The sequence below is a fragment of the Coniophora puteana genome (assembly GCF_000271625.1).
Source record: "Coniophora puteana RWD-64-598 SS2 unplaced genomic scaffold CONPUscaffold_2, whole genome shotgun sequence".
NCBI lineage: Eukaryota > Fungi > Basidiomycota > Agaricomycetes > Boletales > Coniophoraceae > Coniophora > Coniophora puteana.
Window position 1 is genome coordinate 2,577,282 of NW_006913054.1, and position 27,895 is coordinate 2,605,176.

A 27,895-nucleotide genomic window follows, 5' to 3' on the forward strand; every position below is an offset into this window, starting at 1 on the left:
ATGAGGAGAAGGGCTTCGGTATGCAGGCGGCGTTTCTGTCCAGTATGCTTGTGAAGGAGCGTAGCGACGGTTTCGGCGCCGCAAAAACAGCAGGAGAGTTATGAGCGCAATAAGCGCGACTACAACTCCTGCAGCGCCTCCAATCGTGGCACCTATTTTATTGACCTTCTTATACGAAGCACTAAACGTTATTTTGAGCACTGAGCAGTTTTGATACAAGGAAAGTACATACTAAGCCGGTGATGATACTCCGGATGACGGTGGTCCCGTTCTGCTTTCAATAGATATACTGCTTGTTGCTGTCACAACCGAAGTCCCATGGGAAGAAGGAGCTGGAGACTCGGAGCTTTGAGATGGTGATACATATAATCCTGGAGAAGTTGACAATGGGGAGGAGGAGGACGGTGAAGGCGAACTGCTTGTTGTAGAAGGAACTGTTGGCGATGAAGACAAGGGGGGTGATGAAGAAGATGGTGTTGATGGGGTCACGATTGACGAGCTGGATTGTGATGGCATAGTCGACGTCGATGAAGTCGGGATCGAGGTCGAGGTCGATGATTTGGCTGAAGTCAGACCCGTTGGATCATGACTGGCGATACCACTACAAGCGCGTCCCACCAACTGCCGGGCGACATTATTGTCATTGATAATTGGGCCTGGGCCGCCGCATAACATCAGATTCATAGGATCCAACTGAAAGCCATCCCTGCGCATAAGAATCTGGGTGGGTTTGACGGCGCGGTGAGATTGAGACTCTGTGGGGAGGAAACCATCCCTATCATCAGTTGCAAAAGCACCGAGAATGACATATGAGAATATCAAAAGAGAGAATACAGTAAGACATCGGGGTGACTTCCTATTACCGAAAGCCAGATGCATCTTCCAGGGGGAGTAGTAAATGATAGGGTGAGGGCGAGCATCTTGTGCGAATCTCCTATAAGACGAGGCAGGTCCTTTCCATCCATCATGATCTTCCGAGTTTGTGAGTGAAGCTTTGAGACTCTTCAAAAATCATAGGACCTGATCGCAGATTGCCGGAGGAGCAACAGCAGACTGGATGATGGTGTTGGCTGACATCAGAAACGGATAGATACATGCGTGGGTGATGTAACCTCGTGTCACCTCTGGGAAGTACCAGTGAACGTGCTGTGCTTGAGATAGAGTTTGGTCGAGTGCGCTAAATATAAGCTTGTGAGCTGATCCCTTCAATCTGAATTGACATGAAGAGCTGAGCGGCGGTGATGGGAGTGCGTTGGTGGGAGGAAGCAAAAAAGGATCACGATGCTTTATGGACGGGGACTTTAAGAAAGCATACGACGCGAAATATACAGCATCGGGATATCCGGGGATGTTCTGCGCCGGAAAGATGCTGATGCATTACAATAACTTCATGTAGCACTAACTATGTGCACCACTTACATCAAAATGGCCAAGTGGCTCCTACGACGAGGATCATGTTAGCAAGGAAGCCAGATTTTCGGACGCTGACACCGAATACCAAGTTGAAGCTGAAGAGGGACGTTGGGTGTGATAGCTAGGTGGCACGATGCTCACGGTGCCTGACCTCGAAGCCTGGTCCCCGGAGCAAACAGTTGCCATGTTGGGCGTCTGTAATTGAAGCCGACGTATGTCTCTTGCTTCTGTCTCTACATGAGGATTGGGCTTGTGTTTGGGGCGGCGCTTGTACCACACAAGGGATGTTATTAAAGCCACAGGCGCAGCGAGTCTTGTAGAAGCACGGATCACTGTACCATGACGTGAGTGGAGATAGAATAACTCGGCCTTTCCTTGGTCTCTCCTACTCTATAGCTACTTGGGATAAAACCGCTCATTCGTCTTCGCTACAAGTCCAGCAACATGTGTTCTACCAACATTTCGGCACGTAACAATATTTGGGCTTGGTTTGAGATAAGATATGTATTTCTATGCTAAAACAAAAGCTTCAGTCGAAAAGTAAGAAAGAAAGTTGGCCACCGTAACCCGTTCAAGCCATTTCCACCGTTTTAAAGACAACGTCAAGTTGGTCCAAGAAAAACAAGGGGAACCGAGGATCATAAGAATGACCCTCAAAAAGACGATGACTGAGTGTGATAGCTAGGGGGTATGGTGCTTGCAGTACCTACTATCGAAGCCCAGCGGCCCCCTGCGGTACCGACAACATTGTCCGCAGTAGTCGTCTGGGCTCGGGGCGGGTGGCTCCGTGCAGCCAGCATCCTCCCAATTATCTGAATGATGATTGGGTCCGGAACACCACTTTCGGCGAGGCTGTTGAGAAGGTCTATTTGCCGACTGCAGAGCAGAGGTGTCTGCGTGCTAGACGAAGGTCTGTGAGTGCTGGGACCACCCCCACGCTCTAGTCGTATGTTGTCCGCGTGTGGCGGCAGCATGGGTAGGGGCCTAGGTGCTCTGTCAGGCTGCTCTGCTCCGACTATATGTTGACCGTCGCCAGCCGGAGCTGCACTCCAAGTCTCGGAGGCGAGTCTGGAGTTGTGGCACTGGAGGGCTTCCGTGACTGTGGCATGTTCTTGCGTGGTCAGAAGGTCCGCAAACAAAGGTAGATTGCTTGCGTCGATGAAGCGTGATGGCTGCTCTCCGTGGCCAATATTCTCTCGCGGGTACGGTTCATGCATTCCTTCTTGTTGAGAAGGAGCGATAGATGTATCTAAGAATGGACTGGCCCCAGGGCTTGGATCAGGAATGCCCCGATATGAAGGAGATGGGCTTGCAATTATTGACAAGGATGGAGTAACGGGCAGTCTGTCCCGAGATAATGCAGTACTGCCAAACGTCCTCCAATGAAGGGACTCATGAGGGGGCGAAATTTGGTAAGTGGGCACCTCGTCTGTCGTGGGAGACCGGGAGGGAACAGAATGACGCTTGTGATATCGCAAACGCAGAAGAAGAACCGTCAGTGCAACAAGGGCGGCCGTGCCTCCTACGGCACCCCCAACTATAGCACCGAGATGGCTGGCCTTCGTAGATGATGTCCTGGATGGTGTTTGATCAAATTCCACAGTATCTATAAATAAGGTGACTTACTGCATTACTGACGTTGTTGATGTTGAAGACGAAGGTGTCAGCACTGAGCTGGAAGTGGTTGCCACTACAAGGGTCGTGTTAATACTCGCGTAGTCAAACATCATGAAACTGTATCCTCCGTTAGGTTCATAACTCAAAACCGTCATTGTAAGAGTGTGGCTCCCAGATGGAAGTGACTGAATATCAAACAGCTGAACCTGTGACTTGTAGTAGCTTGGTGCAGGTGGGGCTGCTAAAGTGTTGCTCTGGAGGGTTCCTCCGTCAATGGCCACATTTGCGCTCACGCCTTGGTCACCTGCTTGTAGCACGTAGATAGTAGCGACGCCCGACCCTGTGCACTGCGATTGAGATAAGGTAGCAGTCAGTCGTCACATCCCTTGCGTACCACTGAAAGTAAAGTTCATTCTACAGTTATCAGTGGTCCCGCATGATGCATCTGCGTCCAAGATCAATTTCTGATTGAAATATCTCGGAATGAATGCATACATGAGCTGAGGCTATTAGGTGTACGCATGCGATACAAAAAGGATGAAAAACATACTAGGTCTGGTCAAAGCATTCTGAAGCATCGACAGACATTGAGGTGCCATTGGGTAATGGAACAGTTGCATTGTCAGCCATATTGAAAGGGAACCATCATCACTAAATGGGTGGGAAAAGTTTGACCGTTATACCGAGTGATCACCGTTATAATATCGTCGTCGAGACAGTTTTGCATGATCACGAATGGTGACGCATTCCCATTGAGTTAACATATTGTTACGGTGTGGCAGTGAATTTCGGCCGAACACCATGTCGCGGACACTTTACCATTGATCAAAATTGATGATCTTGCTCGTACATTTGTTAGTCGAATATAAAATACGGAGACCATATCAGAAACAAAATTACCATTGAGCGATAACTTCAACTGCATATGGCATCCACCACTTTTGGCAGAGACGAACACTAATGAACATTAACAAATAACAACGAAAAACGACGAACAATAACAAACAGTGGAGATTCGAATACCCGCTGACCTTTACAATGATGCGGAGCCGGTCGCGTTGGTGAGAGTCTCGTCTTCACTAAACGTTCACTCAGGCTCGAGCTTGCCTTGCAAGACCCCGAGTTGCATCCGGGTGCATTGAAATAGGGACATTCCCTTTGAAAACTAAACTTGAACTGCTGGTATTTAAAGCCACGCGCTCACGGAGCAAGCAAGCATGTCTGAGCACCCATATTTTACGAATAGATTTGTAAAATGAGTTAGTGTGGCGGAAACGCCTGAGACAACGCATGAACTCAACAAACGGATAACAAGCGCCCATAGGCACTACAGCATACACACCTCGTCGTTTACACGGGGACGTCACTAATGCCTAAACCGACCGTCATCGATGTCATAGAAGAGGCATTGACACTAATCTTCGTCTTCACCGAGCACATGTGTCTCCTCCGCTTCGCCCGGCACAGCAGCGTACCACTTGGGCGCAGCCCCGCGGGGCGAGGTGAGTTCAATGGCGTTATCACCTGCCAGAGAGGTTTGAGAATTCAAGGACGCATTTCGGCCCGAAATGGTGAAGAGGTGAATGAGCGCTAGTACGAGGGTATACAAGAGGAATGCGATGCTGTAGATTGAAGCGAGGTGTCAGTCGAATCGATAAGAAGGAAGAATGGGTCGAGCCGTGTGACAGGGACGAAGAAGACAAGAAAAGGTTGAAAGGAAAGGAAGGAGAGATGGACCTGAACACGATAAGGATGTACGTGACATGGTCTATGCCTTCATCGTTGACAAATCCAAGCTCTTCATCCGTCGCTGACATGAACAGGATTCTGCATACGCGCATATAGTAGTTAGCCAGATGTACACCAACCCCAAACGGAATCGTGACACGAACCCAGAAACAACCAATAGCTAGCGACAAAAGTGAGCACAGATTGATAACACGCAAAGAAAACCGTACGAAAGGTGGCAAGTGCCTGAACGCTTTCTCAGCGTTGACTCTCCCAGCTTCCTGCGATGCCGACGAATCTCCCGGCGTGAGCGTGTGTTCGCTGTTGTTATCACCCTGCACTGGTGGGACATCGTACCTCGCCGAGGAGAGGAAGCACACTTCAACGATGCGTGCAAGCCCGGCAGCTGAGAGAGTGTAGCCAAACGTCGCGTGGACCTGTTCAAGCCATACAGCGTTAATTCAGCTCAATGGAAGGGGAGAAAGGAAGTGATAGAGTGAAGAGGTGAAAGAACGCTAGCTGACCATCGTCAAGATCATAAGCACTTGTGCATGTCCTGCCATAGCCCATCCTGTGAGGATAATGCTGTGGTATGTTAGTCATCTGAATTGCTATGTGGGCATGTAAGCGGATCGTACATAATACTAGGAATCACGGAACGCTGGAGGTCATAGGTAATGTCAGCAAAAATAGCGCATGTCAGGAGCGCTGGCGACATGCCTGGTTGTTCCGCGACAGGAAAATGCCTAGCATGCCTCCTGTCCACCCTGTAAACTCTCCGTGAGCCTCGGATCCTCGGACCAGAGTTCGCTATTACAACTTACAAAGAACACCGAGGATACTGATCACCTCGGTGAGTAGGTTGTAATTTGTGAGATTGTCCAAAGACTTACGTATGCTGCATATCCTTGACCGACCAAGCGCCCCCGTGATGCTCGGTGAACGTGTTGACTGTACTAGGGGTGAGCGTAACGCCAGGATGATGACGGGGCCTGACATACCAATCCCCTTTACTCCAGATCAGATGTTCATTGCTTAGTAGAGTGAAGGCACGAGGTACGCACCCACAGAGTAATAGCCCAGGAATCCCACCATTCTGGGCTCCTCCCGCTCCGCCGCACCCAAGACTCGCCAACGGTGAACATGATAGCCATGATAGTGCCATACGCAATGAACCTGCCTCCCTAAACCAGCGTCAAAACGTGAACACGCGCCCGATTGTACAACGCATGCGAGCAAAAGCAATGTACCATGATGTCATGCGCCAAACACTGTCCCAAGTGTCCACCCCGACAATACCCCCTGAACGCTATCGACCCAAACAACATCTGCACCCACCCCAGTATTGGGTACACCTTTCCAACGATTCTGTGTGCCTTGACAGCATACGGCCAAATATTACGCTCGTGGATGTGCAGTTTGAGGTACACGCCGAGTGCAAGCTGGATTGCGACAAGGAGCAGGAGGATCTTGGCGAACGGTCCATGCGCGGAGCGTGCTTAATAATTTGAAGCAGCGACATGCATTCCAGCTACAAGAACGACGGCAGAATGAAATAGAAGAATACCTCTAATAATTCTGGCCAATCAGAGACAGAGGATGAAGCCAGCCCTAAAGCTGACGGAGAGATAAGATAAGATAAGACATTTTGTTTGCCTTCGCCTTTTTGAACACTCTGCCCGCCTTTTCTCTCTCCTCCCTTCAACCGTTTCTCTTTCTTCCCCCCACTATTTATCCTCCCCTGTACTCTCTGTTTGCCTTCCTCACCTGTCTTACATGCCTCCACACCACCGATTGTCACCACATCCACTTGTCTTAGAATTGTCAAGTTCTTCTGGTGTTGTGGCTATGGTAAGTCTGGCACGTTTTGCTACGCATATAAGTACCTCCCGAAAGCCAGAACTCCTTAATCACGAAGCCAACAGCATTTTTCAATGCACTCTACTATGATGAGGTGCATGCATTGTTGCTGTTGCCCCATCACTCACTCATTTTTCATCCCTTTTAGCTCACCCTGGTGGAAAGTGATGGACGAAGAGCCATAGACGGTTGACGTGAGTAACTTGAGTTGTTTGGGATTATAAGCCACTAATATCTTAGATCACACAACAGAAACCGCTGGCTCCAGCAAACACGCGTTCACAGGACCACTAACGCGATCTCTCTGCCACAGATGACGTCCAGGTCACTTCTCAATGTCCGACCCGACAGAAGATGAGCAACCCAACAGCCTCGTTTAAGTATCGCACCACCCATTCCCCAGCTGTCGGCGAGGACCTGGATCACAAGCCTGAAGTCTGAGGCTATCATATTCCCGAGTCGATGGTCACTATTCGCGTCCCCACCCGCCTTCGGCTACCTCATTGTCAGAGTTGGAGCCCGAAAGTAGATGAGTGCTGTCATCGACTACCGGCTTCATGGATTGTAAGCTCTAATTCTTTCCTCAGACCTCCTGATCTCGTGTACTGCTGCTGCTCTTATGTATCATTGTTGCTCTCATGCTGCTGCCCTCGTGTTCCTGCTCTCGTGTATTATCCTCGTTCGTTGTTTAAACCTCGCATAATACTACATCATGTACTATATAATATTCACAATGAATGTCTTGTCATTGGAATCATGGGCGAGATTGCGAGTCCTCATCATATAGTCTGAGTTTTTATCATACGGCATAAATCACCAGCCGATCTTATCATGTAATTATCATGCAGGCACCGTCAGCGGTAAGATAGCCATCAATATTATAATATCATCCGTGATCTGACCATTTCACCGTCTGATTTTGGTCTAATTTCCCGTATGTTAAAAATGGACTTTACGCTCCACTCGTGCTGGAGATTCAAAATATCATTAAGGTACGGTGTCAGTTATAACGGATTCTACTACTGCTCATGTACTTATATTCGGTCCGCCCATTTAGTGATGATACTCGCCCTCCCGGGTCTTCCTCTGCGTAAACAATGCTAGGAAAGTCCGCGTCATCAACTGTATAGTCTGCTAAAGTGACACCAGCATGGAATAGAAGCACGAGCAGCAGAAGATAACTGCGGAGGTAAAGGAGCGACTTCCCGTGCCGTGGAACTTGGCGCATGACGGGGGAAAGAAGAAATATAGATGGTGTTTGGATGGGGTGGTACTGGCTGTGCGTTGGATCCATAGCTTATGAAGCCTCCCTAGGGCTAAACCTGGATGTTTTGAACTGCCCATGTGTATGATGCATAATGCACACCGATGCATGATGAGCGCCAGAAGCTCAATCCACCGCGATTCGGTAAGTCGCCGATTGAAGAGGTCAGATTACCTGGAAGTTTCACCTCGCTGGAAAGTAGATCCAATATGGACCAGAAGGCTTTTTTTTCAGTATTTGCAGACATATTTATACAATTCTGAAAGTAACATGATAACACGACTCTGGCCAACAAAGAGAATTTCCATTTATTATTCAGGCCGTGTCAGGGGTAGGGTACAACTCACATTAATGGTGCGGAAGAGTGTCTTCTATTCTTAACGCACATGCGAAAACTAAAGTCAACGTGACCCAACCTGAAACATCACTTAAACCTACTTGAACTCGAGCGATCTGTTCTGAACCCCGCCTATCTCATCGTTTTCGTCGCTTACATACAGATGCATGTAGCTCATGAATGTCTTACTGGTGTAAACCCATCTCCTTGCTGACTCGTACCATCGTCTAAGGTGCCAGTGATATTCTACAAATTATCATATCAGAGGCCGAACACCCGCCCGCTTACTCTCTCAGAGCCCCGGGCTCAATGCGCAAGAATTGTTCATCATGATGCACAGCTCCAAAACCAAAGATGCGAAGGCCAAAAACTCTGGCGCACAGACGTGTACGGCCCAAATAGTTAGCATAATTCAAACAAAAGTTATCCAATCTTAAATAGACAGTCGAGACTTCAAGATGATCGCGCGACATCGTAGCTAGGTGGCAACGTCCTCATAGTAGCCGCTCTTGAAATTCCGGTATTCGCATTACCTGCGGTAAATTCAGGTCGTCGGAGCGGACGGCTAGTCAGCATCCGCTCGACTACTTGAGCGATGATAGCATCGGGAATGTTGCTCCTGTGCAACCTGTCAATGAGTCCCGTCTGCTCCCTAGAAAGAGGCGGCGGGTTTGCGTTCGGTTCGGGAAGCATGGGCAACGGTCTCAACGCCGGTGACGTGCCCGCTTGATCCGTCTTAGCAATGCTAGGGTCAGGGTGACCTAACGCTTCTGCAGCAGCCACGCGCTGCGGCGGAGACAGTAGATCCGCGAAGGACGAGAGCTCACTCATGGGCTGTGACACGCGTTCGCCTTCTCCGATGGACCTTTGAGGTGCTTGCGACTGCCCGTCTGCAAAATAACCGGAGAGATTAGGTGACGGCGCAGCATGCTCGGCATCCGAGAACGGGTCGTTGTTAGCCATATTTGCCAATGCCATAGGAGGCAAGCCGGGGTATGTGGGAGCCGGAGACGCAATCATCGACACCGTTTGACCAGCTGGAGATCCGTTGAAACGCTCTGGGTGATTGTAATAGCCTGAGACGGGATATTCAACGTGTGATGCGAAAGGGTCTCCTTGAGTGAGAGTTATATGAGGGAAGGACGTCGTCGTTGACCGAGCTTCTGTCATAGGAGGAGAGACGGGCCGGTACCTCCGGCGTTGGCGACACCAGAGAAAGGCGATAATCGAGGCAGAGAGGATGGCGGCCCCTCCAAGAGCTCCTCCGACTATGGCCCCGAGGTTGTCTGATTTCCTATGAAGGAATTGAGTCCGTGTCAAGTTCAACGTGTGAGATTGATCTTACTGGGTCGGTTGCACTGTTGAACTCGGACTTGAAGCCGCGCTTGCGGAGGCGCTGCTAGGCGCAGAATTGTTCCCAACCCCGTTTGGTGAGGTGGAAATGATGGCGGGTGGGGTAGGGTTACTTGAGGAGGAGGATGAAGACGACGACGACGAACTTGAAGTTATAGATGTTGGCGATGACGTCGTGGTTTGTGGCAAAGGCGAGTTTGTCGAGCTTGTTGTTGGCGAAGGTGTTACAACGGGGGGTTCCTCTACAAGCGTCGTGTTGATACTTGCGTAGTCAAACATCATCCCACTAAACCCTCCTTCCCAATCCAGAACCGTCATCGTAAGATCGTGGCTCCCTGATGGAAGTGACTGGATATTAAATAGCTGAATGCGTGACTTGTAGTAGTTCGGTGCAGGTGGGGCTGCTAAAGTGTTGCTCTGCATATTGTTCCCGTCGATGGCCACGTTTGCAGTCATACCTTGAGGACCCGCTTGCAGCACGTAGATGGCGACGCCTGACCCTGCGCATGCCAATTCAAGTTAGATAACGTTGACTTATCACGTCTCTTGCTTACCATTGAAAGTAAACTGCATCAAGCAGTTGTCACTAGCCGTGCATGCTGCATCTAAATTGAGGGTGAGATTCTGGGTGAGACGTTTCGGAGAAAATAAGTACAGGTGCTGCGGATCAATGAGCATAACGAACGTGATACGAGGGTATAAACATACTAGGTCTGATCAAAGCACTGCGACGCGTCGATATTCATCATGGTACCGTTGGGTAATCGTATGCTCATCGACTCCCCATTGCTAGCGAAAGGACCCCACACTGGTCCTGCTGGTTTCTCTGAGTATGTGATGGCGGTGTAGTTCTGGTCGTCAATGGTATAGTCTGCTGAGGCGATACCAGCACATATCAGACATACAAGCAGAAGGAGAGAGCGACCAGTGTGAAGGAGTGACTTCCCGTGCGGCAGAGGACGCATGACGGGGGAAAGAAGAAAGAAAGACAGGATGGCAGGCTATGCGTTGACCCTGAAGCACAAGAGGTCTTTGTATCATGATTCTCTAGAGGCCTAGAACAGGCCCTTTGGACTGCCCATGATGAGCGCCGAAGAACCCAACAGTAGGTGCCTTTGCAAACAAGGTAAACAATAAGTCAAGACAGGTGCCGTGCAGTAGTATCAAGTAAAAACACAGTACTCAGATCCGCTTCGCAGAGTGGTCTGAGCATAAGTAGCTGGTAACTTCAGAGCAGAGCTATCCACCTTCTCAGAGTAAAAATGACCAATACCCAGAGCGAGCTCCTCAAATCATGATGAAAGCCACTCGGTGCGATGCAACGATGATGGTGAGAGAGAATAAGGAGCGGTAATTGAACCAAATAGACAGGGGCATGCCTTCTATTCCGAGCTCACCCCAGCCGGCTCGGCTTCATACAGCATGACGACGTTCAGCTATGCTCAAGTACAGATTTGAAAAGGCGCTGATTGAGCGATTGGATGGGCATGATTTATGTTGTGAAGCGAATAATTGTGTAGCATCGGATATGTGCGAGCTGGGCCAAACTTCAAATTCGCGAAGGGCTTGGGAGGCCGTCTTGAACCAGTCCTCAAATACAAATGTATTCAGTATCATTCTTGCCTTAGCTTCAACAAAAATCTCCGTTCATTTCTATATACAAGTATTACCTGATCTTCCAGGATACGGTGGAGCGGGGGACGTGATCGCCGAGAAAGAAGTTGAAACTCGGGCTGCTGCGTTGAGAGGGAGCGCGATCAATGCGGTTTGGACATGGGAGTCAGTGCTGCTGTCCAATTCTCCCTGAAAGAGACGAGGAGGCATAGTGTTCGGCCACGCCTTTGCCATGAGAGGCGAACGTCGAACAAGCCAGCGCTGCCGATACCTTAACAGCGCCGCAAATGCAGCTGTAACGACCACGAGAGCAGTACCTCCAATAGCACCCCCGACGATAGGCCCTATGTTCACAGCCCTCCTAAAAGCCCATTAGCATATGGCGTTTGGATAATCGAGAAAATAACAAAAAACTCACTGAGATGTAGACGCGGTGCTCACAGCTGTGGAGATACCAGCGGCTGAAGGAGACAAGGTCACTGTTGAGGTCAGTATAAACCCTGGCGACTGTGAGCTAATTGGTACTGTTGGGGAGGCGGTATACGTCGGAAGCGTCGAAGTAACTGGCACGACCATTGTCTGGTTGATCTCTGCATAATCGAACATCATTCCGCTGAATCCTCCATTCCAATCCAGAACATTCATTGTGAGAGTATGGCTCCCAGAAGCGAGAGATTGAATGTTGAATAGCTGCACCCGAGACTTGTAGTAGCTAGGTGGTGGGGGTGCATTCAATGTGTTCGTCAGAAGGTTGCCACTGTCAATTGACACGCTCGCGCTCATGCCTTGCGGACCTGCTTGCAGCACGTAAATGGCGACACCAGACCCTGTGGAAGATCAGAGAACATAAAGGCAGAAACTCTGCCCATTTCTAACCATCGAATGTAAACTCCATGGTGCATTCGTCGCTCGCTGTGCAAGCTGCATCTATGACGGGCTTCAACTACAGGAGACGCATGTAATGGTGTGCACATACAAGTACTGGGGAGGTGGTAAATCAGTACCATGGGCCCAGTATGTTATGCAAACAGCTCACTAGGTCTGGTCGAAGCACTCCGACGCATTGATAGGCATCATGGCGCCGTCGGGCATATGAATGCTCAGCGACTGTCCATTGCTAGCGAAGGGACCCCAGGCGGGTCCTCCAGGCTTCCAGGAATACCTGATGGTCGAGTCATCCGCGTCGTCGATGTCGTAGTATGCAGAAACAACATGTACCAAGAACAAGAATGCGAAGAGAAATAGAGGGGAGAAACGAAAGAGGACATTCCTGTCTGACTGAGGATGCATGATGAGGAGCGGGAAGAGAAACTGTTGGTATGATGGTTATGTATGAGACCCTACAGCATGCACAGGAGTTTATGGATCGTGATGCTGGGCACCGATGCATATTGTTGAGCGCTGGGCTGTGTGCTGATGGACCCTGGCGAGCAAGGTCGAGCAAGGATAGCAAAGGGCAATAGAATGTATAGTTACTAGATGAGCTACTAGATGCCACACGCGTCGCACGCTTGCGTGGATGATGATCCGTTATCTCAACAAGACACGCCGAGCTACGCTCCGGCTCATAATTTGAAGGATGGTTGACAATGCGACCCACTGACCCTAACCCTCATCTTGTTACCACACGTAACCAAGCAAAAGTAAGAATACTTAAATGTTGATGACAGTAAAAATAGACGTCACGCCTCGTTCCACTGTGTAAATTGCGTAGCTAAGTCTACATTGATGTATTGCAATACAATCAATCAAAAAATACAACAGAAGGATTCCGGATCCTGCCACGAAACGCACCCGCTCACTATCACCCTTTACTAAGGAAGACAAAATATGAGCACGGAAGCAGTGATATCAGTATGACATAGATCAGGAACCGATTGTCACGAAAAAACCTTGTATGCCCCACATCCCATCAGATTGTTCAAGGCGATCACCATCAGCCTGAGTGCCAGTGCAACGAAGCGATCACCACAATGAAGGCACTCATTTATCGATATCATTGATGCGGACGCCGACTCCCAAGTCATTCCAGCTCATTATTTGTAACATTTGCGGAGGGAAAAGGACAATGCACGGAATTAAGCAAGTTTAATTGTGGTACATTGAAATCGAGACAGATTGAACATTTAACAGAACTAATCTACCATAAGAAGTTGTAGCTGAAAGATACTTACGTACCTGCCTGTTAACATAATATCACGCTCAATAAAAGATAATCAGTAATATCAAAAATGAAGGCGAGGAACAAAACCTACCACGGCTGCATACGGAAACGGGATGAGAGCGATAGTGATATGCATCCACATATTAACTATGAGGGAGTGAAACGGCAGCGACCCGCGGTCAAGCGGTCAAAGAAACGCCGTGAGTAAGAGATGAACCTGCATCATAGTACCGCTTGCGAAACACTTACCTAGACCAGTGCCGGGAATCCCAGATACGTGGCAGAGCACACTAACACAAACAGGACACCCAAGCGTGTAGGAGGCTTTGGGCATGGGTGTGAGCTCGCCGAACGCGGATTGCCGGTTTACCCTTGCGGAAGGATAGCGTAAGAGCAAGGACTTGGCCATGGACGGACCGGCCAAGGGGCAGGGACGAGATAGGGCACGCCGGGCGGCGGGGCACAAATCGACCGTGGTTGAGCATGAGCTCATGGGTAGCGAGCTCAGGTCTGGTATGGAAATTTTCATCAGTGGGGAATGATGTTCAAGCGAGAGGGCGTACCTGCGAATTCTGCATCGGATGTCACGATGAGGGAGAATCATGAGCAAACTGGGAGTAGAATTGGACGGAGGCAAGGTGTTCTTTGCGAACATCAAGCGGAGTTGGGAAGAGGGAAGTTATCGTCATCTGGGAGCAGGTTTTCGCGACTCGGGAGCTCATAGCCCAAAAGCGATAGATATGGTACGCACTGAAAACATGCTCGGTAGTCCTGGCAGGGCTGAAATAAGCATGTGTAAATGTTAGAGAACTTGAGCGACATACCATTCCTGCGACCGTGAGGATCCACAACGCGAAAATGGGGAGGGGAAGAAGGTGGGGAGGAAAGGATGGCGACGAACGAAGCGCCAGCTCAGGGATTATCTTATCAACGGGAGTATGGCCCAAAATGATTGAGGATGTCCGGATCGAGAGCGCATCTGATCTCAAGGGGATCTGATCAATAGCACAAACAAAAAACCAAACAAAAGCGGGCAGAAATATTGAAGATACGAGTAATCTATGCTTGGATTGGCGTCAAATGCGGTCGGTCTTGAACATGTCTCCTTGAGCTCATAGAGGGAGGCGCTGAGGTGCCACGGGCCCGATGTCAGTGTGATAGTTGGATGATGGGGGGAGGAAACTAGGATAGGGGCGAACTTCCAAGACGAGATTTGGCACGTGCCCGTTAGGCGCCGAGGAGACGCGTCTTGAACGCGACGACCATGGCAAACCCAAGCGCGTCGGCACCTCCGCCCAGCGTACCATCCGTCCTTCTTCCCGAGATCCTCGCGTTCTCCCCACAGCTACTTCTTGACGACGTCATCAACTACGCAAACGATGCAATCACCACCAACGTTGATGGAATGGAGGAGTTCCTCACACGCTGGGCTCAGAATCGGACCAAGAAGCCAGGCGAGGAGTGGGACAGTACCCAGGAGGTTGAGAAGGGGCTTGTCGCGTACCAAACGCTGCTCGAGTCTCATACAGATATTGCCTTTGACTTCTTCGAGACCTGGTCTCTACGCAACATCTTTGCCGTACCCCCTGATCTCCCCATCGTTGTGCCCCACCAAGAAGGGCTGGACCTTAGCTGCCCGCCGGAGAGAGAGGTCGAGTTGATGACAGAGATAGAGGAGTTGCGGAAGAAGATTGATGCAGTGCGCCCTCTTGTCTTTTCTTCATAGCGCCTGTCTGACACTCAGTGTAGCAACGCAAGCTCAAGCGCCTTCTCAAGCGCGCAGCAAGGAAGGCGAAAGCTCAGCGGAGACGTTCTGAGCACGTTCTTTCCGAGCTTGCCTTCCTCCAGTCTCCTCACATGCAAGAACTCGCCGACCTTCCCGCACAGTTCGAATCCATGTACAACTCCGTGTCTACCTTGCCCCCTCTTACCGACGAGTACATCGCCACGTTCACATCGACACCTGTAGCGGATCCAGGGAAGCGGGACTGGGAGACAAGCAAGGCCGGGTACCAGGAGTGGGCTGTCAAGCAACTGCTAGCCAAAGCCCGGCAGCAGGACATCGCAGCGGGCAAGCGCAGCATGGCTGTCGATGCTGTCGTGGAGGACACTGCTGCCATAGCGAATGCAGGACACCTCAGAGCCGCGTTGGATGCGTTAACAGCTTCTTCCAGGAGACCACGGCAAGATGATGCTATGGACATCTAGGTGTTGGTGAGTCATTTCACGGGAATTGCGCTGCCAGGGCCCAGGTCACTAACGATATCCAAAGTCCTGTGTTCAGTCGGTATATGCGCATTATGAACTGCAGTGTATGATAAGTGGGGACTCTTGCATGGCCAAAAAATCAATATGTAAGCGATGCTCAAGACTTACGCGCAAATCGGGACAAAGTGAGGTCACATTACCGCTTCGAACCCTTCAGCATCTGCCATTCTGCCGTAGGCCGGTGGTCACCAAAGTTGTCGTATGACGCCGCTGTGCTGAGGTTCCGGCGCACCTCGCAGTCAATCTGCTCTGAGTGGATACGGCGCCCTTTTTCTCATAACCGGTCTGCTGGTGTTCCGTCTGTCCTTCATCGTCTTCTGCCTTCTGCAGAGCTGTCTTTTCCGCCTTAACCTTCGCTAAAGATGTAATGCTGAGGAGTTCGCATTAGGTGAAGTGCGAACAAATGCACCGCCTAAAATGATGACATCTCAACTCGGTGCAGATTCTTGCACCTTCTCCCACCATTTTCTTCCTGTAAAGTGCCATGCCCAAGTCAGGTCTCAGACGGTCGCCATCTTATCCACCCCCAACCCAAAGTATCCAGTTGCCTAGCCCCTCTCCGGCTCACCTATATACCCTATCAAGGCACTTTGTTGAGCGAGTCCCGTGCTATCCGTGTTCGTAGGCGCTTGCCTGATCGCGAGAGCTGCACTTGCATTACACAACCACACCGGAGCTGAGGCGACTCTTGACTCCCTACAGCGTGGTTCAAGTAGCTGTCACTATTGTGAATGCTGGCAGGCACATACATATGTTATGATCCTAGAGCTCGCCCCGTTTGCAGTGTCCATCCGCACAGAGGCAATTGACGGCGTGTAAGGGCGTCCTTGCGCTGCTCCGCCCGGACGGCAGAAGGCCAGCCGATTTGTTTGGCAAGTTTATGAACCTCAACTACGGCAACACCACAAAGAGACCGCGTGGTATAAGCAGAAAGTCAACAAGTGGGGCATCCCTTTCGACGCGCGCAACGTCTGGACCAAGACCGACCGGTAGCTGTGGACCGCCGCCTTTGTCTCGGATACTGACTTACGCAACGAACTCATCGACACGGAGTACCACTACATCGCGAACGTCCAGATTATTGAACGACACCGGAGTTGATTTCTTTCTCTGATCAACTTGGGCCAGCTCCTACATGATACGGTTTGACGACGTGATAGACCCCATATTTGGTGGGGTAGCTGCACTCGCCTGCAACAGCGCATCGTACAGCGTGGTATGAAAGCCGAGACTTACCCCCCAATAGTGATTGAGGAGGTCACAATGTGAAGAAAGAGAGAAACGGCGCCGGCAATTTGCAAGTAGCGATGCTTCACCAATGTAGCTGCTCATAAAATCCTATATCCACCCATTACAGCACCACCATGTAGATCATGCTCTGACTGTGTTGGCGACGAACATGAATTATTCACTGCAACGAACAGAATCGACCGAAGTGGCCCTCGTTGATCGAATTCATTCTATTACACCACTCGTAGGTATCATCAGTGCTGTATAACTGGGTCATAAAGTGGTACCCCACGGAATCGTTCTAGTCATGCGCGAAAGTAAAAATGGGGCACGTTCGCCTGGAACCACATCAGGTCCTGAGGGGTCATCGGAAGTTGGAAGGTAACCTTGAGGTCATTCATCGGGCATTGCTCCATCCGATGTTCGACCATGCGCCGCAACGCATCAGAAGAGATATAGCCCTCCTGTTCATCGATTTGAAGGTGAGTCAGATTCGGGCACATGTACTGATTGCCTGCAGGGCCGCCATACGACATGGCCCCAAGCAAGAAATCGTCGAAGGATGGACAATCACGGATATGTAAGTCGACACCTTGCCAGGAGTGAAGCAGGAGTCGCAGGTCAGCGTTGTCATCGAACCTCTGCAATGAGAGGTTTGCTGAACGGATGAGGGTAGCCTTGGTGGGTGTGCATCGAACGAGTCGTACAAGATTGATGGGCTTGCGTGGATCAACATTGCGAAAGATCTCGTGGAGGAAGTTACCATGTAGCCCCTGAAACTCGAAGTTAACCATGTTGCGGAGCGCAAAATCTGCCGACTCCGATTCGAGAGGGTCGTCGAAAGCGACGTCATCAATCATCAGCAAGTAACGCGTTCTGCTATCGAAGATGTTGACGGCTTTCAGAAACTCTCGCGTGGATAGAGGCGCAGATGAATCACCGCACGGATTGTAGGGTTTTAGGTCTAATGTTAGATATGTCATGGATCGTCCAGACTCGTTTCCCGAAGGCCAGAAAACGAGCTTGTCGGAAATGTCAACGAAGCTTTTGGCGTCTATCTCGAGATACTCCAGGGCAGGGCACTTGATGGAAGATATCTTCAGTGATGCTGTGCTGTCCGTGATAGCGGATTGAAACGTCAAGTCACCAAAGCATTCCGATGAAAGGCCATCAAGGTACTCGCTCGCGTTGACTATTGAGGAGCGGAACCTCACATTGAGATGCAATTGAACGCAACGGACGATATGAGGTTGCAGACAAGCCATGACCTTCTGGAGCAGTTTGTGTTCGGATTCAAGAGAGACTGTCTCATATGAAACTACCGCCACACTGAACGGGGAACTCCGGGAGGCGGCCGCAGCGAAGAACTTTTCAAGGGCGATTTTGGGATAAAAGTTGAGCGTGTTGAGGTGAAATGTCATACTTTGGAAGTAATTTGGCACTTGTATCATCACATCCAGGAACTTGCGACATATGCAAGCATAATCCAGGGGAAAGGGCCAAGGATGTTCTTCGGGAAAGTCTATGTCGGTTCCGTCCCAGCCTTCACAAACCAAATCGAAGATCATTAGAAGCGTTTCAGTCGGAAGTGTCGTGATTGAGGCACGAGGAAATGCAGACTGAATAGTCATGTTCAGATGAGAAGAAGGGTGGTAAGATGAAGTCAAACGACATACCATCTCAGGCCAAGTCTTGCTTTGCACTGGCGAAAGTCGGCGACAAAGTGAAGTTGAAAAGACCTGACCAATGGGGACAGGGCCGATCGCCCCGGATATGATCACGTGGAAGCGCGGTGAGCACGTCATTGGGCAAAGTTTGGCTGACAGAGACTCATTTGAAAGCATTGCGAAAGACTTTGTACAAAAAGTACAAAAGCACATCTTCAGAGCCTCATATACCCTCCAGCATCCGCAATCGTGGCTCTACGTTCTTCTTCAGCCTTGCACTTAGCGTCAATTGCTACGCAGTCACGAACAGCGACGTCTAAGCCCTCTTCAACAGCTAGACTACGTCAGGTATGAGAAGCTTCCAAATTAGCATTGGCGCGCGTGAACGGGATCTGATCAGTTCACCTTCTCTCTCGCCTTGTCCTCCTCCAGATCTCCAGAGCCTTCGCCTCAAGTAGTGTCTCAAACATGGCCCCCATCACCAAGAAGCCGGCGGAAGACGTGAAGTACGACTACCTTTGCATAGGAGGTGGAAGTGGTGGTGTCGCGTCCTCAGTACGTCGTGTCTTCTGGCCTCAGCGCTTTGTAGATAACATTGCTGATAATCGTGTCTACAGCGACGTGCTGCTTCCTACGGTAAAAAAGTCGCTCTCGTCGAAGTATCGCCCAACCTTGGAGGTACCTGTGTCAATGTCGGTACGTCACTTCACATTCTCTTCGTTTGCTAGTACCCCTGACTCTCTGCGTTGACAAGGATGCGTCCCGAAGAAGATTATGTGGCATGCTGCCGACCTCGCAGACAAGATCCGCCACGCCTCGTCAGGTTATCACTTTGCTGGCCTCTCTGAGCCGGCTTTCGACTGGAAGACGTTCAAGCCCCAACGCGATGCCTACATCCGCAGGCTGAACAAGATCTACGAGAACAACCTCGACAAAGAACATGTAGACTACTACGCCGGCCGCGGGACTCTCATTTCTCCCACCTCCGTCGAGGTCACCCCTCCCAGCGGCGAGAAGTACATCCTGAATGCCGACAAGATCCTCCTCGCCACCGGCGGAAAGCCCACTATCCCCAGCGACGACGATATTCCAGGCGCAAGCCTCGGTATCGACTCGGACGGGTTCTTCGACCTCGAGGAGCAGCCCAAGCGCGTTGCCGTTGTCGGTGCTGGCTACATTGCCGTGGAGCTTGCTGGTGTCCTACACACTCTCGGCTCGGAGACGCATGTCATCATCCGTCACGACAGGGTTCTACGGACGTTCGATCCTCTCCTGCAGGACACCCTTACTCCGTGGATGGAGCACACCGGCATCAAGGTCCACAAGAACAGCAATGTCGTCAAGGTCGAAGGCCAAAAGGGGCAGACCCTTACTGTGCACAAGGCGGATGGAAGCAAGGTCGAGGTTGACTGTCTGCTCTGGGCCATCGGCCGTCACTCCGACATTGCGGCCCTTGGGCTCGACAAGGTCGGCGTCGAGACGGACGCGAAGGGCAACGTCAAGACGGACGAGTGGCAGAAGTCGAACATTGATAACATCTACTCCGTTGGTGACTTGACCGGCAAATGGGAGCTCACTCCGGTGGCGATCGCCGCCGGACGTCGCCTCTCGAACCGTCTTTTCGGCGGGGAGAAGTTCAAAAACGACAGGCTCAAGTATGAGGACATCCCTTCTGTTGTCTTTTCGTAAGCTTGTTCGCCTCATAGATTCTCACTGGTGACTTACCTGCGTCAGGCATCCCACGATCGGCACCGTTGGCTTGACCGAGCCGGAGGCCCGTAAGAAGTACGGTGACGATAAGGTCAAGATTTGTAAGTATTCTAATATGTTTGACATAGGAGCGTAACTTACGGTGCATAGATAAATCGTCTTTCCGTAGCTTGTACTTCTCCCAGATTGCCGAGGAGCACAAGGAGCCCACCGCCTACAAACTTGTCTGCGTTGGCGAAGAGGAGCGCGTCGTTGGGCTGCACATCATCGGCCAGGGTAGTGACGAGATTCTTCAAGGGTTCTCAGTGGCAGTCAAGATGGGCGGTATGTTTTTATTGGTCTTTCTTGATTTGGTAATAGATGTCTGAAACGTCAAATTAGCCACAAAACAGGATTTCGACGATACCGTCGCTATTCATCCCACTTCTTCGGAGGGTAAGTCAGCTCTCTCTGTTGTTATATCTGCTGTTGATATTCTGTCGCAGAGCTCGTTACTATGCGGTAGATCTCGTAGACCTTGGGAATAGAATTAACTGCGGGGAGGACGGGCCTCTCCGATGTATTTGTTATCTGAAAACCTTGTTTTCTTCGATGGCGTCCACGCCGCTACCCATCTGGCTGACAGTTTATCCTTCCCCAAAGCTTTTTGGCTTTGCGGAAGATATGAATAGGTGAGCGCCGTCTAGAAGAACGAAAACGGACCACGGCCTTCTCTGTGGCTAACTTCGTCCACTATGCCACCTCTGGTCACTTCTTGTTCAATCGGTCTTGCTGCGGGACCGACCTGGTGGTCATGGGCTCTGGCAGCGGGCTTCGGTACGATTCTCCGTGCCGCCCGCGGGCGATTCGCATTCACAACCGAGGAGTCAGGCACGGTCAACGGAACCAGATTTGACGAGCTATAGCTGCAGTGACAGTTTTTGGTCCGGGTATGCTGACTCGGTTCTTGCTGGAGTCATGGCCAGGCACCACGTTCAGCACACCAGTTGCAGAGAGCTGAATCGGATTTTATCAGTGACAGCCCAGTCTCCTTGGCATCCAGCGCTCGTGCGATTCGCCTATGGGCGCGTGTATCCGTCGAATGCTCTTTTCAGGTTTAGTCCTTCCTCGTGTTCTCTTCTCAGCACAGAGGTGGAGCTTACAGTGATCTCTGCTACTAAATTGACAATATAAACTGAATAGTTAGTCATTACCAAGCCCCCGACGGTGCGCTGGTTTGCCCTATCCTCGGAACTGAGCAACACAATTCTTTCAATTGAAGTACCTTTGTAGGTAATTCTTCCGACCATTTCACGAGGTGCGGTCCTCGCTAGCGCACTCGGCCTGCGCGCGGAACGTCGCATCCGACCTCATTGCTCAATAAAGTCAGAAGAGCGACGTACAAGGTGACGCTTCCCATGATGATAACTACGATGATCCCATCGATCGCGCCCATCCACGCTCTGGGGCTCCTGCTTCCCTCCCCAGATGTGGTGTACGAGGTCCCGCCCTGACGCCTTTGGCAGGCGGCCCGTTTGGGACCTGGTGGCATTGCCAGGAGGCATGGCGAGGCGTGTTCCACGGCCGCATAAGTCAACACAAGGTCAGTACGGTGGGCAGATCACTCTAAATCATCTTTCACGCGCGGTCTGGAAAGGCAGGATATGTGCGCCTGTTTCATCAGGGCTCCAATTCTGACGTGGATGACGGCGGGAGGAGTAGCACAGTCATAAGAGCATAAGAGCAGAAGTCTGGCCTTGCGCTTGGCTCTTGCCACGCCCGACCTCGTTTTCTCCTGGGTTCTAGCTCCTCGCTCCCGATAGTTTCCCAATCCGTTTTGGCTTGGAGTCTGGTTGCCCTCTGAATGCGTAGAGGTAAGTTTGGCCGCATATTTGGGGTGCTCTACTCTCGTCCCAGGATAATCTCCGCCTCCGGGGTTCATCGTGGGCGTCGGTATATACTAGCAGGGCTCATTGTCGAGTCGCCCGATCGAGGGGCTTAGTCCATCGGCGGCTTCTTTCATTTCGGCGGCCCCGTTTGAGGAAGTCGGTCGTACATAATGAAACGTCTCGATCCCTCTGCCCACTCGGCGTTGGTACCTTGGCTGCTTGCGTAGTGCTCTGTCTCGTGCAGTGCGCTCGCCTTCATCTTCGTCGTTCCCTTCCTCGACAATGGGCCTTCCAAGATGGATGGGCAGCACACACCAGCTATCAGATTTGCTTCGATCGAACGCGACCGCTTCTTGATAACCATCGATAATACTGTAACACGTTGCGCGCTGCAGGCACCGTTCCCTGCGCTTGGCTGTGAGAGTGGCTCAAACACCTGCAGAGCTAACCTAGCTTGTAGAGCAACACTCACTGGAGTCCCCAGTTTTGTTCATCTCGACGCCCATCTCGGATTCACGAGCTAGCCGCATCTCTACTCCCCCTGTTTTATGCCCCACATCCCCTGAACGCTGCAGCGTTCATGAAACGCACAACATGCTCGGCGAGGTCAATTGGCCATTGACTGCTACCCGCCATTGCCGCCCTATGATAGCTTGGCCGCAGCACATCCACCCTCTCCAGTTCAGAAACCTATACACGGGGGTGCGTCCTTTGTGCCATTGACTCTGCGCAAAGGCGAGGTTACCCCGGACCCGGGACACCGCGTTTGCTCACCTGATTTCCATTTACCCCGCACTGGTGACGTGTTCCATCCTATTCCGTCCCCCTGGTGCCGGAGCGGAGCGGGGTATGGGGATGCACACCGATCGCTACCGCGACGTTATTGGTCCGCCGTCGGGCAACGAGCAGAGGATAGTGTCACGAGGTTTATGCCTGTGGGGTATCAGCGGGATCGTCGCAGCGCTGGTTTTTTCGACCAACGCGTCGCTATCGAACACTGTATTGGCGCCGCGAGCAAAGACAAATGTGCTGGCATAGCAGATTGGAAGGCTGAAATTTCTAGAAATGATAAGACGTCATGTGCGCGCGCCCCCCCAGAAGAAACGAGGGGTCGGTTTGGTGGATCAGAACATTTTCAAGGTTCCAAAAGGTTGAGAGGTTCTACTCCCTTGTGGAGTGAACATCGCTTGTGCAGAATTGACGAATTTACGGGACTTGAAGTCGTCAGGGCTCTATTGGACCTTCGCAGTCCCAAGCAAAGGCTTGGACTTTAATCGAAGAAGATTGATTAAAAGAAAATGTGGGGTAGGAAAGGGCGGGCATCAGAACAATACAGAGCGAAGTCTTGATCCGCCTTGAGTCGGCGACCACAATTGAGAATGGCCCCCGTGGTCAGCGACATGGACGGAAGTGGTACGGTAAGCGAAGTCAGGGGCTTGACAAAAACGGATGCATGTGGCGGGGATGGGTCGGAGATCGAACTGAGTTTGGAACGAGCAAAGCGCCGCTGAGCGCATAAACTCCAGCGTGATGGAGCGCTACAGTAGTTGGAGAGATAAGAAGCGTGGGGCACTTGCATCTCCATCTCTGACGTAGCGAAGGAGGCGTTTGATGTTATCTAAGTTCCGCCTCACAAAGCCGCCGGCTTCATTTGGAGTGATTGACGTCGACGTCGGGAAAAGACGCGGTGGGCGCAATGTGTGTCCCTGTGTGGTGCCGAGTGGGTCCTCGATGTTTGGGAGCGCTGAAATTGTGTACCTCGGCCTACCTCGGTGCACAAATGAGAAAACCGTTCTGAATCGAAGTGTCAAGGCGGATCTGTTGGAGAATCGCGATCGAGCGAGAAGTGTGCGTAGAGGACCCGGAAAACTTGTACGTGAAGCTGACGCGAAGGTGCAATTTTTGCTTCCGCAGCCTAGAACTGATAAGAGACCGTACATACAGATAAGACACTCGTGTCGTCAGGGCACTGCAAAACGTGAACGCAATCGCACCTTGAGCCCGCGCCTTGACGACACAAGTGACGGAATGGTGTTATCAACATGAGGTGTCGGGTGAACGCAGCCCTTTTATCACTGCACAATATTGTCGCAATTCAGTAGCAGAGTACAGCAGCGGGTGACGACTTGCCTAGTGGTGATAACGAGAAGCTCTTTCACGGCGCTCTCCCGGTTTAAGCGGATGAGAGCAGCGATAAGCTACTCGCGTTCCTGCCACGCGGATGGTGAATCAAGCGATATGAAACACGACGTGTAATGATGATCGCCACGAGTCCAGGGAAAGGTTGAGATTTTGGTCAGGGCTGGCTGAAGTAGAGAAAGGTGAAAGCGTGTGCAGTGATGCGAGTACGTGCTCGCCATGGCGTGTCGTCAAGAACTTGTGTGGGCGGTAGTCAAGCACGCAAAGAACAGGCGTTGGGAACGTTCAGAAGCAGTCAACGCTCTCGCGTTTTGTTCGCTCCCGCGAATATGGAGCAGACATCGGGTCGAGGATCGAGCTGTAGGTTCTAAAAAGAAGAAGCACGTCAACGGGGATCATCGATCAAGCAAGTCAATATCTTGAGCTAGAAGAGAGAAGCATAGGTAGCCCTAGAGCTCGCAATATTACTGCGGAGGGTGGTCTTCGATCGATCTTCCACGTTGGAAGCTGTGTGGACATTGAAGCTGAAGCAACACGGTCCTTCAAAATGTTGAGAACCCTTGATACATACCATTCCAGCATGGATGAACGGGTACGCAAAACATAACATGCTCACCCCCAATGTCAGAGCCCATAGCCTCGCCTGCTTCCTTTGAGGTACACGCTGAGGCCCTTCAAGTCGTTGTTCTTGCCTGTTGCACAGCAACGCAGACCACAGCCAGGGAGTACTTGGCCCAAAGACACCTTATACGAACAACTCAATAGGTGACTCCAACGTTTCTGGCCGGCGATTTGAGTTATGCACTAGGTGGGCTTCAACTGAATGCATCCATACCTGGTGTAAGTCGCCGCCGCTGACCAGGACCTCAAGCTAACCTCTCCAACACCGGCGCCGGTTTGTTGATAAAATGTACGCAATTCAAGCACTTACGTACAACATCACAAACGTGTCTCGCCACCTCCCATTGCTCTGTTTCTGGCGCTCCGAGGCTCCGGGCGTTTCGGACAAGGCCTTCTGGCACCGTCGAGACCTTCGAGTCGCGGATGATCGTCAGCCGCATTGTTCGGAAGAAGCATTATACAAGGACGAGCTCGGGAGTCGCCGTGTGCACGGCGGGCACAACGCTTCAGCCGGTCTGACGCGCGTCAAGCTTCACGTCCGCGCCCACGGCTGCGGGTGGAAAACGCTGAAACGTTGATAACGCGAGCGGGTCGCCGTCTGTCGCCGTGTGGGCGTTGGTAGATCCCGGGATCGGAGTAGACAAGTTGGAATTTGCTTCCGCGGAAGCATATGTCATCCGACGAAGCCCGCTCCCAGCTGCCCGATTCAGCCCGAGCCCGAGACTCGGGTGAAGCTCTCGACTGACAGATGAGGTCACGTCAGAAAACACGAGCGCTTAAGCGCTGACGAAGCGAGCCGCGAGGACGCGTGTTATGGTGCATACAAATAGACATTCGTCAGTCGCTCTCGTAAGGCCAGAATAAGGATGAGGTGAGCAGTTGCAATTGGCTATGCACCGAGGACTTTGCGCGACGCTCTGTCAGCTCGGTGTCGCTGATGGTGGCGCGGGTGATTCCGATGGTGAGTCCTATTCCATCGGAGTGGATGCTGACCACAGCAACGTCGAGAGCTGTCGAGGGCATTTACGCACGTCGTCGAGTCGATCGATGGTATGCGTTGTGGCCAGCTCAGGCGAGGCCTGCTCACGTCAACGTCAAACGACGTCAAAATGTTCCTTGCCGTTGCAAGCGACGCATTATCGTCGGGCCGTTGAGAGCCCAGGAACCCGCCGCACATCGCCCGGAGATGGACAGACGTTATGCGCGATAGCAATGCCAAGACAACACTCAACTCTCAAAGACCGCCGCTCATTCGCATCCACCTCGGTTTCCGGCCAGCGAACATCTTGACAGGCACTTACAGGTTCCTAGAGACGTGGTCTGCGGTTTGGCGGTGTACAAAGATATGATCAGGCAACCTAAAACCTTTTAAGATGACTCAGGTCAATCAGCTTTGGATGAGGGATGAAGTTGATTTATGACATGTCCAATCAGGAGAACGAAACCTCCTCGGTAAACATACATGCGCCCACATCTCAGGGGCAGGGCAACATGGGCCGCGACGGGAATAAGGTCCCGCGTAGCGCCCGCCCGTGTGGCACGACCGAATGTTCTGTGTTGTTGTGATCAGATCACCCTGCCTACGCTGAGGAGGACTCCGGGGAGTCCTGCCGTACTCCTGATCGATGGTGACGGTGGTGAGAGAAAACAAGAGAGAAAGTCCGAAGTGGCTGAGTGGGCACCTGTCCCGAACATATAAACCGGCGCGCACAAACCTCGGGGGTCGAGCTGCATGCATTGCGAGGAGTGAGAGGCGCCTGCGCTTAAATTTTCAGAAGGTCTACGACGTGCGACCACATGACAGCACGGACGATCACGTAGGACTGTTCCCTCTACCGAGCGGGCCGCGCTGACGATTGACATAGCGATCCCTGCAGGTTGGCGCGCTTCCCGAGTGGATCGGGCTTGCCGGAGACATTCCACCGGGTAAGCGAGACAAAATTGTGTAAAAACATACGCGTCACCGTGCCTCCGAATGCGACCCTGCGAGCGCACCAGGCAGATAAGGATTAGGTTCGGGATTTGCAAAACACGTATCGTGTTACTCGGTGACGGCAGCAGGCTGTCCAAGAGTGTTTTGAGTTAAAGTAGCTCGCACGGTTCGATGGACCCAGGTGGACCCCGGCGCGCGCCGCCCGCTTATTCATTCAGCTGTGAAGAGATGCGTTACTTAGCAGTCTCAATAAGCATAGAGAGAACAAAGGGCGTACCTTCCGTAGCAACATGGCCAGCATTATATGCACTTGTCGGCTCCTTGGATTCACGAGTGATCCCGATCGCAAAATGGCGCTTGTCAAGAGAGCAAAGAACGATGACGGAACCATCAGGGAGAGGAGCGACCTGGAGCGACCTGCGTTGACCTGCCACCGGACGGCCACGCGGCCCCACGCGGCATTGATCGTGTGTGAACCCCACCGTGATTTGGCTCGCGGCGGCCAATGGGCGGGCGTTCGCGCATCTATATAATCAGCCATCTAATCTAACCGCTACACATACCTAGCAGCGTGCGCACGCCGCATCCAGGGCCGCCGAGGACGGTCGTCGCTCGCTCCAGCGCGCACGTCGTCACTAGGAACGCCAAGGAGGTACAATCGTGATCTGAGATAGAGTTGCTGCGCTGACAGAGCCCGCGTTACGCAGGATGTTGGAGCGCGGGCTCGGTTGGCACGTCGGGCGTTGATGATGTCCGGAAAAAAACGAGCTGGAGGAGTGAATTGGGATTATATATGCGTGAGATGGGGAGTACGCACGTTGGTACAGCTCTGGAAGCGATAAGACGTGGTCGGAGGCTCGACATATATTTGCATATACAAATAGGCAGAGCACGAGAATGTCCCGTAGATAGCGCAATGCAGACGAGTGAGCCAGGCCTTCGGGGTCTGGGACCCTCTGCGTCAGAGCATAGAACATAGAACATAGAAGATAACGGGAGTGTATTTTGGGGACAAGTTGGCGCGCATCGAAAAATAGCTGTTGCGAGTATGCGAGTTCCATCTGATCGCCGAACGGAGAGATGGCGATGAAACGACATCAGTAAGACCA

General features: G+C 51.6%; 7 protein-coding genes across 7 annotated transcripts; 3 read left to right on the plus strand and 4 right to left on the minus strand.

Moving 5' to 3' along the window:
- Positions 1-4,328: 4,328 nt before the first annotated feature.
- CONPUDRAFT_162665 (uncharacterized protein) lies at positions 4,329-6,119 on the minus strand. The gene is made up of 13 exons (XM_007766761.1): positions 6,009-6,119; positions 5,823-5,942; positions 5,760-5,766; positions 5,652-5,709; positions 5,583-5,599; positions 5,479-5,525; positions 5,397-5,419; positions 5,283-5,343; positions 4,989-5,195; positions 4,923-4,939; positions 4,717-4,857; positions 4,462-4,652; positions 4,329-4,403 (listed from the first exon to the last, which is right to left on the minus strand). Exons 1-13 carry the CDS (start codon positions 6,084-6,086, stop codon positions 4,381-4,383), a joined length of 990 nt encoding a protein of 329 aa, XP_007764951.1. The 5' UTR covers positions 6,087-6,119; the 3' UTR covers positions 4,329-4,380.
- A 2,338-nt stretch (positions 6,120-8,457) lies between these two features.
- On the minus strand, positions 8,458-12,474 carry CONPUDRAFT_162666 (uncharacterized protein). The gene is made up of 8 exons (XM_007766762.1): positions 12,223-12,474; positions 12,163-12,167; positions 12,063-12,113; positions 11,605-12,013; positions 11,243-11,547; positions 10,127-10,177; positions 9,565-10,072; positions 8,458-9,513 (listed from the first exon to the last, which is right to left on the minus strand). The coding sequence occupies exons 1-8, from the start codon at positions 12,276-12,278 to the stop codon at positions 8,673-8,675; spliced, it is 2,226 nt and encodes a 741-aa protein (XP_007764952.1). The 5' UTR covers positions 12,279-12,474; the 3' UTR covers positions 8,458-8,672.
- Positions 12,475-14,603: 2,129 nt separating this feature from the next.
- CONPUDRAFT_98571 (Mis12-domain-containing protein) lies at positions 14,604-15,730 on the plus strand. The gene is made up of 3 exons (XM_007766763.1): positions 14,604-15,049; positions 15,100-15,564; positions 15,623-15,730. The coding sequence occupies exons 1-2, from the start codon at positions 14,615-14,617 to the stop codon at positions 15,556-15,558; spliced, it is 894 nt and encodes a 297-aa protein (XP_007764953.1). The 5' UTR covers positions 14,604-14,614; the 3' UTR covers positions 15,559-15,564; positions 15,623-15,730.
- Positions 15,731-16,046: 316 nt separating this feature from the next.
- CONPUDRAFT_70275 (uncharacterized protein) lies at positions 16,047-18,653 on the minus strand (the record flags this gene model as incomplete). Its single annotated transcript, XM_007765998.1, has 6 exons — positions 16,047-16,090; positions 16,187-16,314; positions 16,649-16,749; positions 16,855-16,956; positions 17,181-18,467; positions 18,525-18,653. The coding sequence occupies 6 exons, from the start codon at positions 18,651-18,653 to the stop codon at positions 16,047-16,049; spliced, it is 1,791 nt and encodes a 596-aa protein (XP_007764188.1).
- Positions 18,654-18,756: 103 nt separating this feature from the next.
- CONPUDRAFT_98576 (glutathione reductase) lies at positions 18,757-20,832 on the plus strand. Its single transcript, XM_007766764.1, has 8 exons — positions 18,757-18,863; positions 18,948-19,070; positions 19,133-19,211; positions 19,270-20,200; positions 20,250-20,326; positions 20,376-20,549; positions 20,607-20,660; positions 20,711-20,832. The coding sequence occupies exons 2-8, from the start codon at positions 18,984-18,986 to the stop codon at positions 20,728-20,730; spliced, it is 1,422 nt and encodes a 473-aa protein (XP_007764954.1). The 5' UTR covers positions 18,757-18,863; positions 18,948-18,983; the 3' UTR covers positions 20,731-20,832.
- CONPUDRAFT_142027 (uncharacterized protein) lies at positions 20,832-22,729 on the minus strand (the record flags this gene model as incomplete). The annotated part of the gene is made up of 10 exons (XM_007766765.1): positions 20,832-20,875; positions 20,928-21,174; positions 21,209-21,283; positions 21,368-21,548; positions 21,608-21,746; positions 21,989-22,064; positions 22,261-22,381; positions 22,409-22,508; positions 22,566-22,662; positions 22,685-22,729. The coding sequence occupies 10 exons, from the start codon at positions 22,727-22,729 to the stop codon at positions 20,832-20,834; spliced, it is 1,125 nt and encodes a 374-aa protein (XP_007764955.1).
- Positions 22,730-24,375: 1,646 nt separating this feature from the next.
- CONPUDRAFT_80062 (uncharacterized protein) lies at positions 24,376-24,967 on the plus strand. Its single transcript, XM_007766126.1, has 2 exons — positions 24,376-24,772; positions 24,849-24,967. Exon 1 carries the CDS (start codon positions 24,452-24,454, stop codon positions 24,653-24,655), a length of 204 nt encoding a protein of 67 aa, XP_007764316.1. The 5' UTR covers positions 24,376-24,451; the 3' UTR covers positions 24,656-24,772; positions 24,849-24,967.
- The last annotated feature ends 2,928 nt before the right edge of the window (positions 24,968-27,895 follow it).

Bases quoted from the DNA above. Each gene is read 5' to 3' on its own strand.
- CONPUDRAFT_98576 (XM_007766764.1), top strand. From the start codon at position 18,984: ATGGCCCCCATCACCAAGAAGCCGGCGGAAGACGTGAAGTACGACTAC. The intron at 19,071-19,132 runs GTACGTCGTGTC...TCGTGTCTACAG, and splicing joins GTGGTGGTGTCGCGTCCTCA to CGACGTGCTGCTTCCTACGG. The intron at 20,661-20,710 runs GTAAGTCAGCTC...ATTCTGTCGCAG, and splicing joins TCATCCCACTTCTTCGGAGG to AGCTCGTTACTATGCGGTAG.
- CONPUDRAFT_98571 (XM_007766763.1), top strand. From the start codon at position 14,615: ATGGCAAACCCAAGCGCGTCGGCACCTCCGCCCAGCGTACCATCCGTC. The intron at 15,050-15,099 runs GTGCGCCCTCTT...CACTCAGTGTAG, and splicing joins TGCGGAAGAAGATTGATGCA to CAACGCAAGCTCAAGCGCCT.
- CONPUDRAFT_162666 (XM_007766762.1), bottom strand. From the start codon at position 12,278: ATGCCCGACGGCGCCATGATGCCTATCAATGCGTCGGAGTGCTTCGAC. The intron at 11,548-11,604 runs GTGAGTTTTTTG...ATGGGCTTTTAG, and splicing joins AGCACCGCGTCTACATCTCA to GAGGGCTGTGAACATAGGGC. The intron at 9,514-9,564 runs GTAAGATCAATC...ATTCCTTCATAG, and splicing joins TCAACAGTGCAACCGACCCA to GAAATCAGACAACCTCGGGG.
- CONPUDRAFT_80062 (XM_007766126.1), top strand. From the start codon at position 24,452: ATGGCGTGTCGTCAAGAACTTGTGTGGGCGGTAGTCAAGCACGCAAAG.
- CONPUDRAFT_162665 (XM_007766761.1), bottom strand. From the start codon at position 6,086: ATGTTGTTTGGGTCGATAGCGTTCAGGGGGTATTGTCGGGGTGGACAC. The intron at 5,344-5,396 runs GTACGATCCGCT...AACATACCACAG, and splicing joins TCCGTGATTCCTAGTATTAT to CATTATCCTCACAGGATGGG. The intron at 5,196-5,282 runs GTCAGCTAGCGT...TGGCTTGAACAG, and splicing joins TGCTTATGATCTTGACGATG to GTCCACGCGACGTTTGGCTA.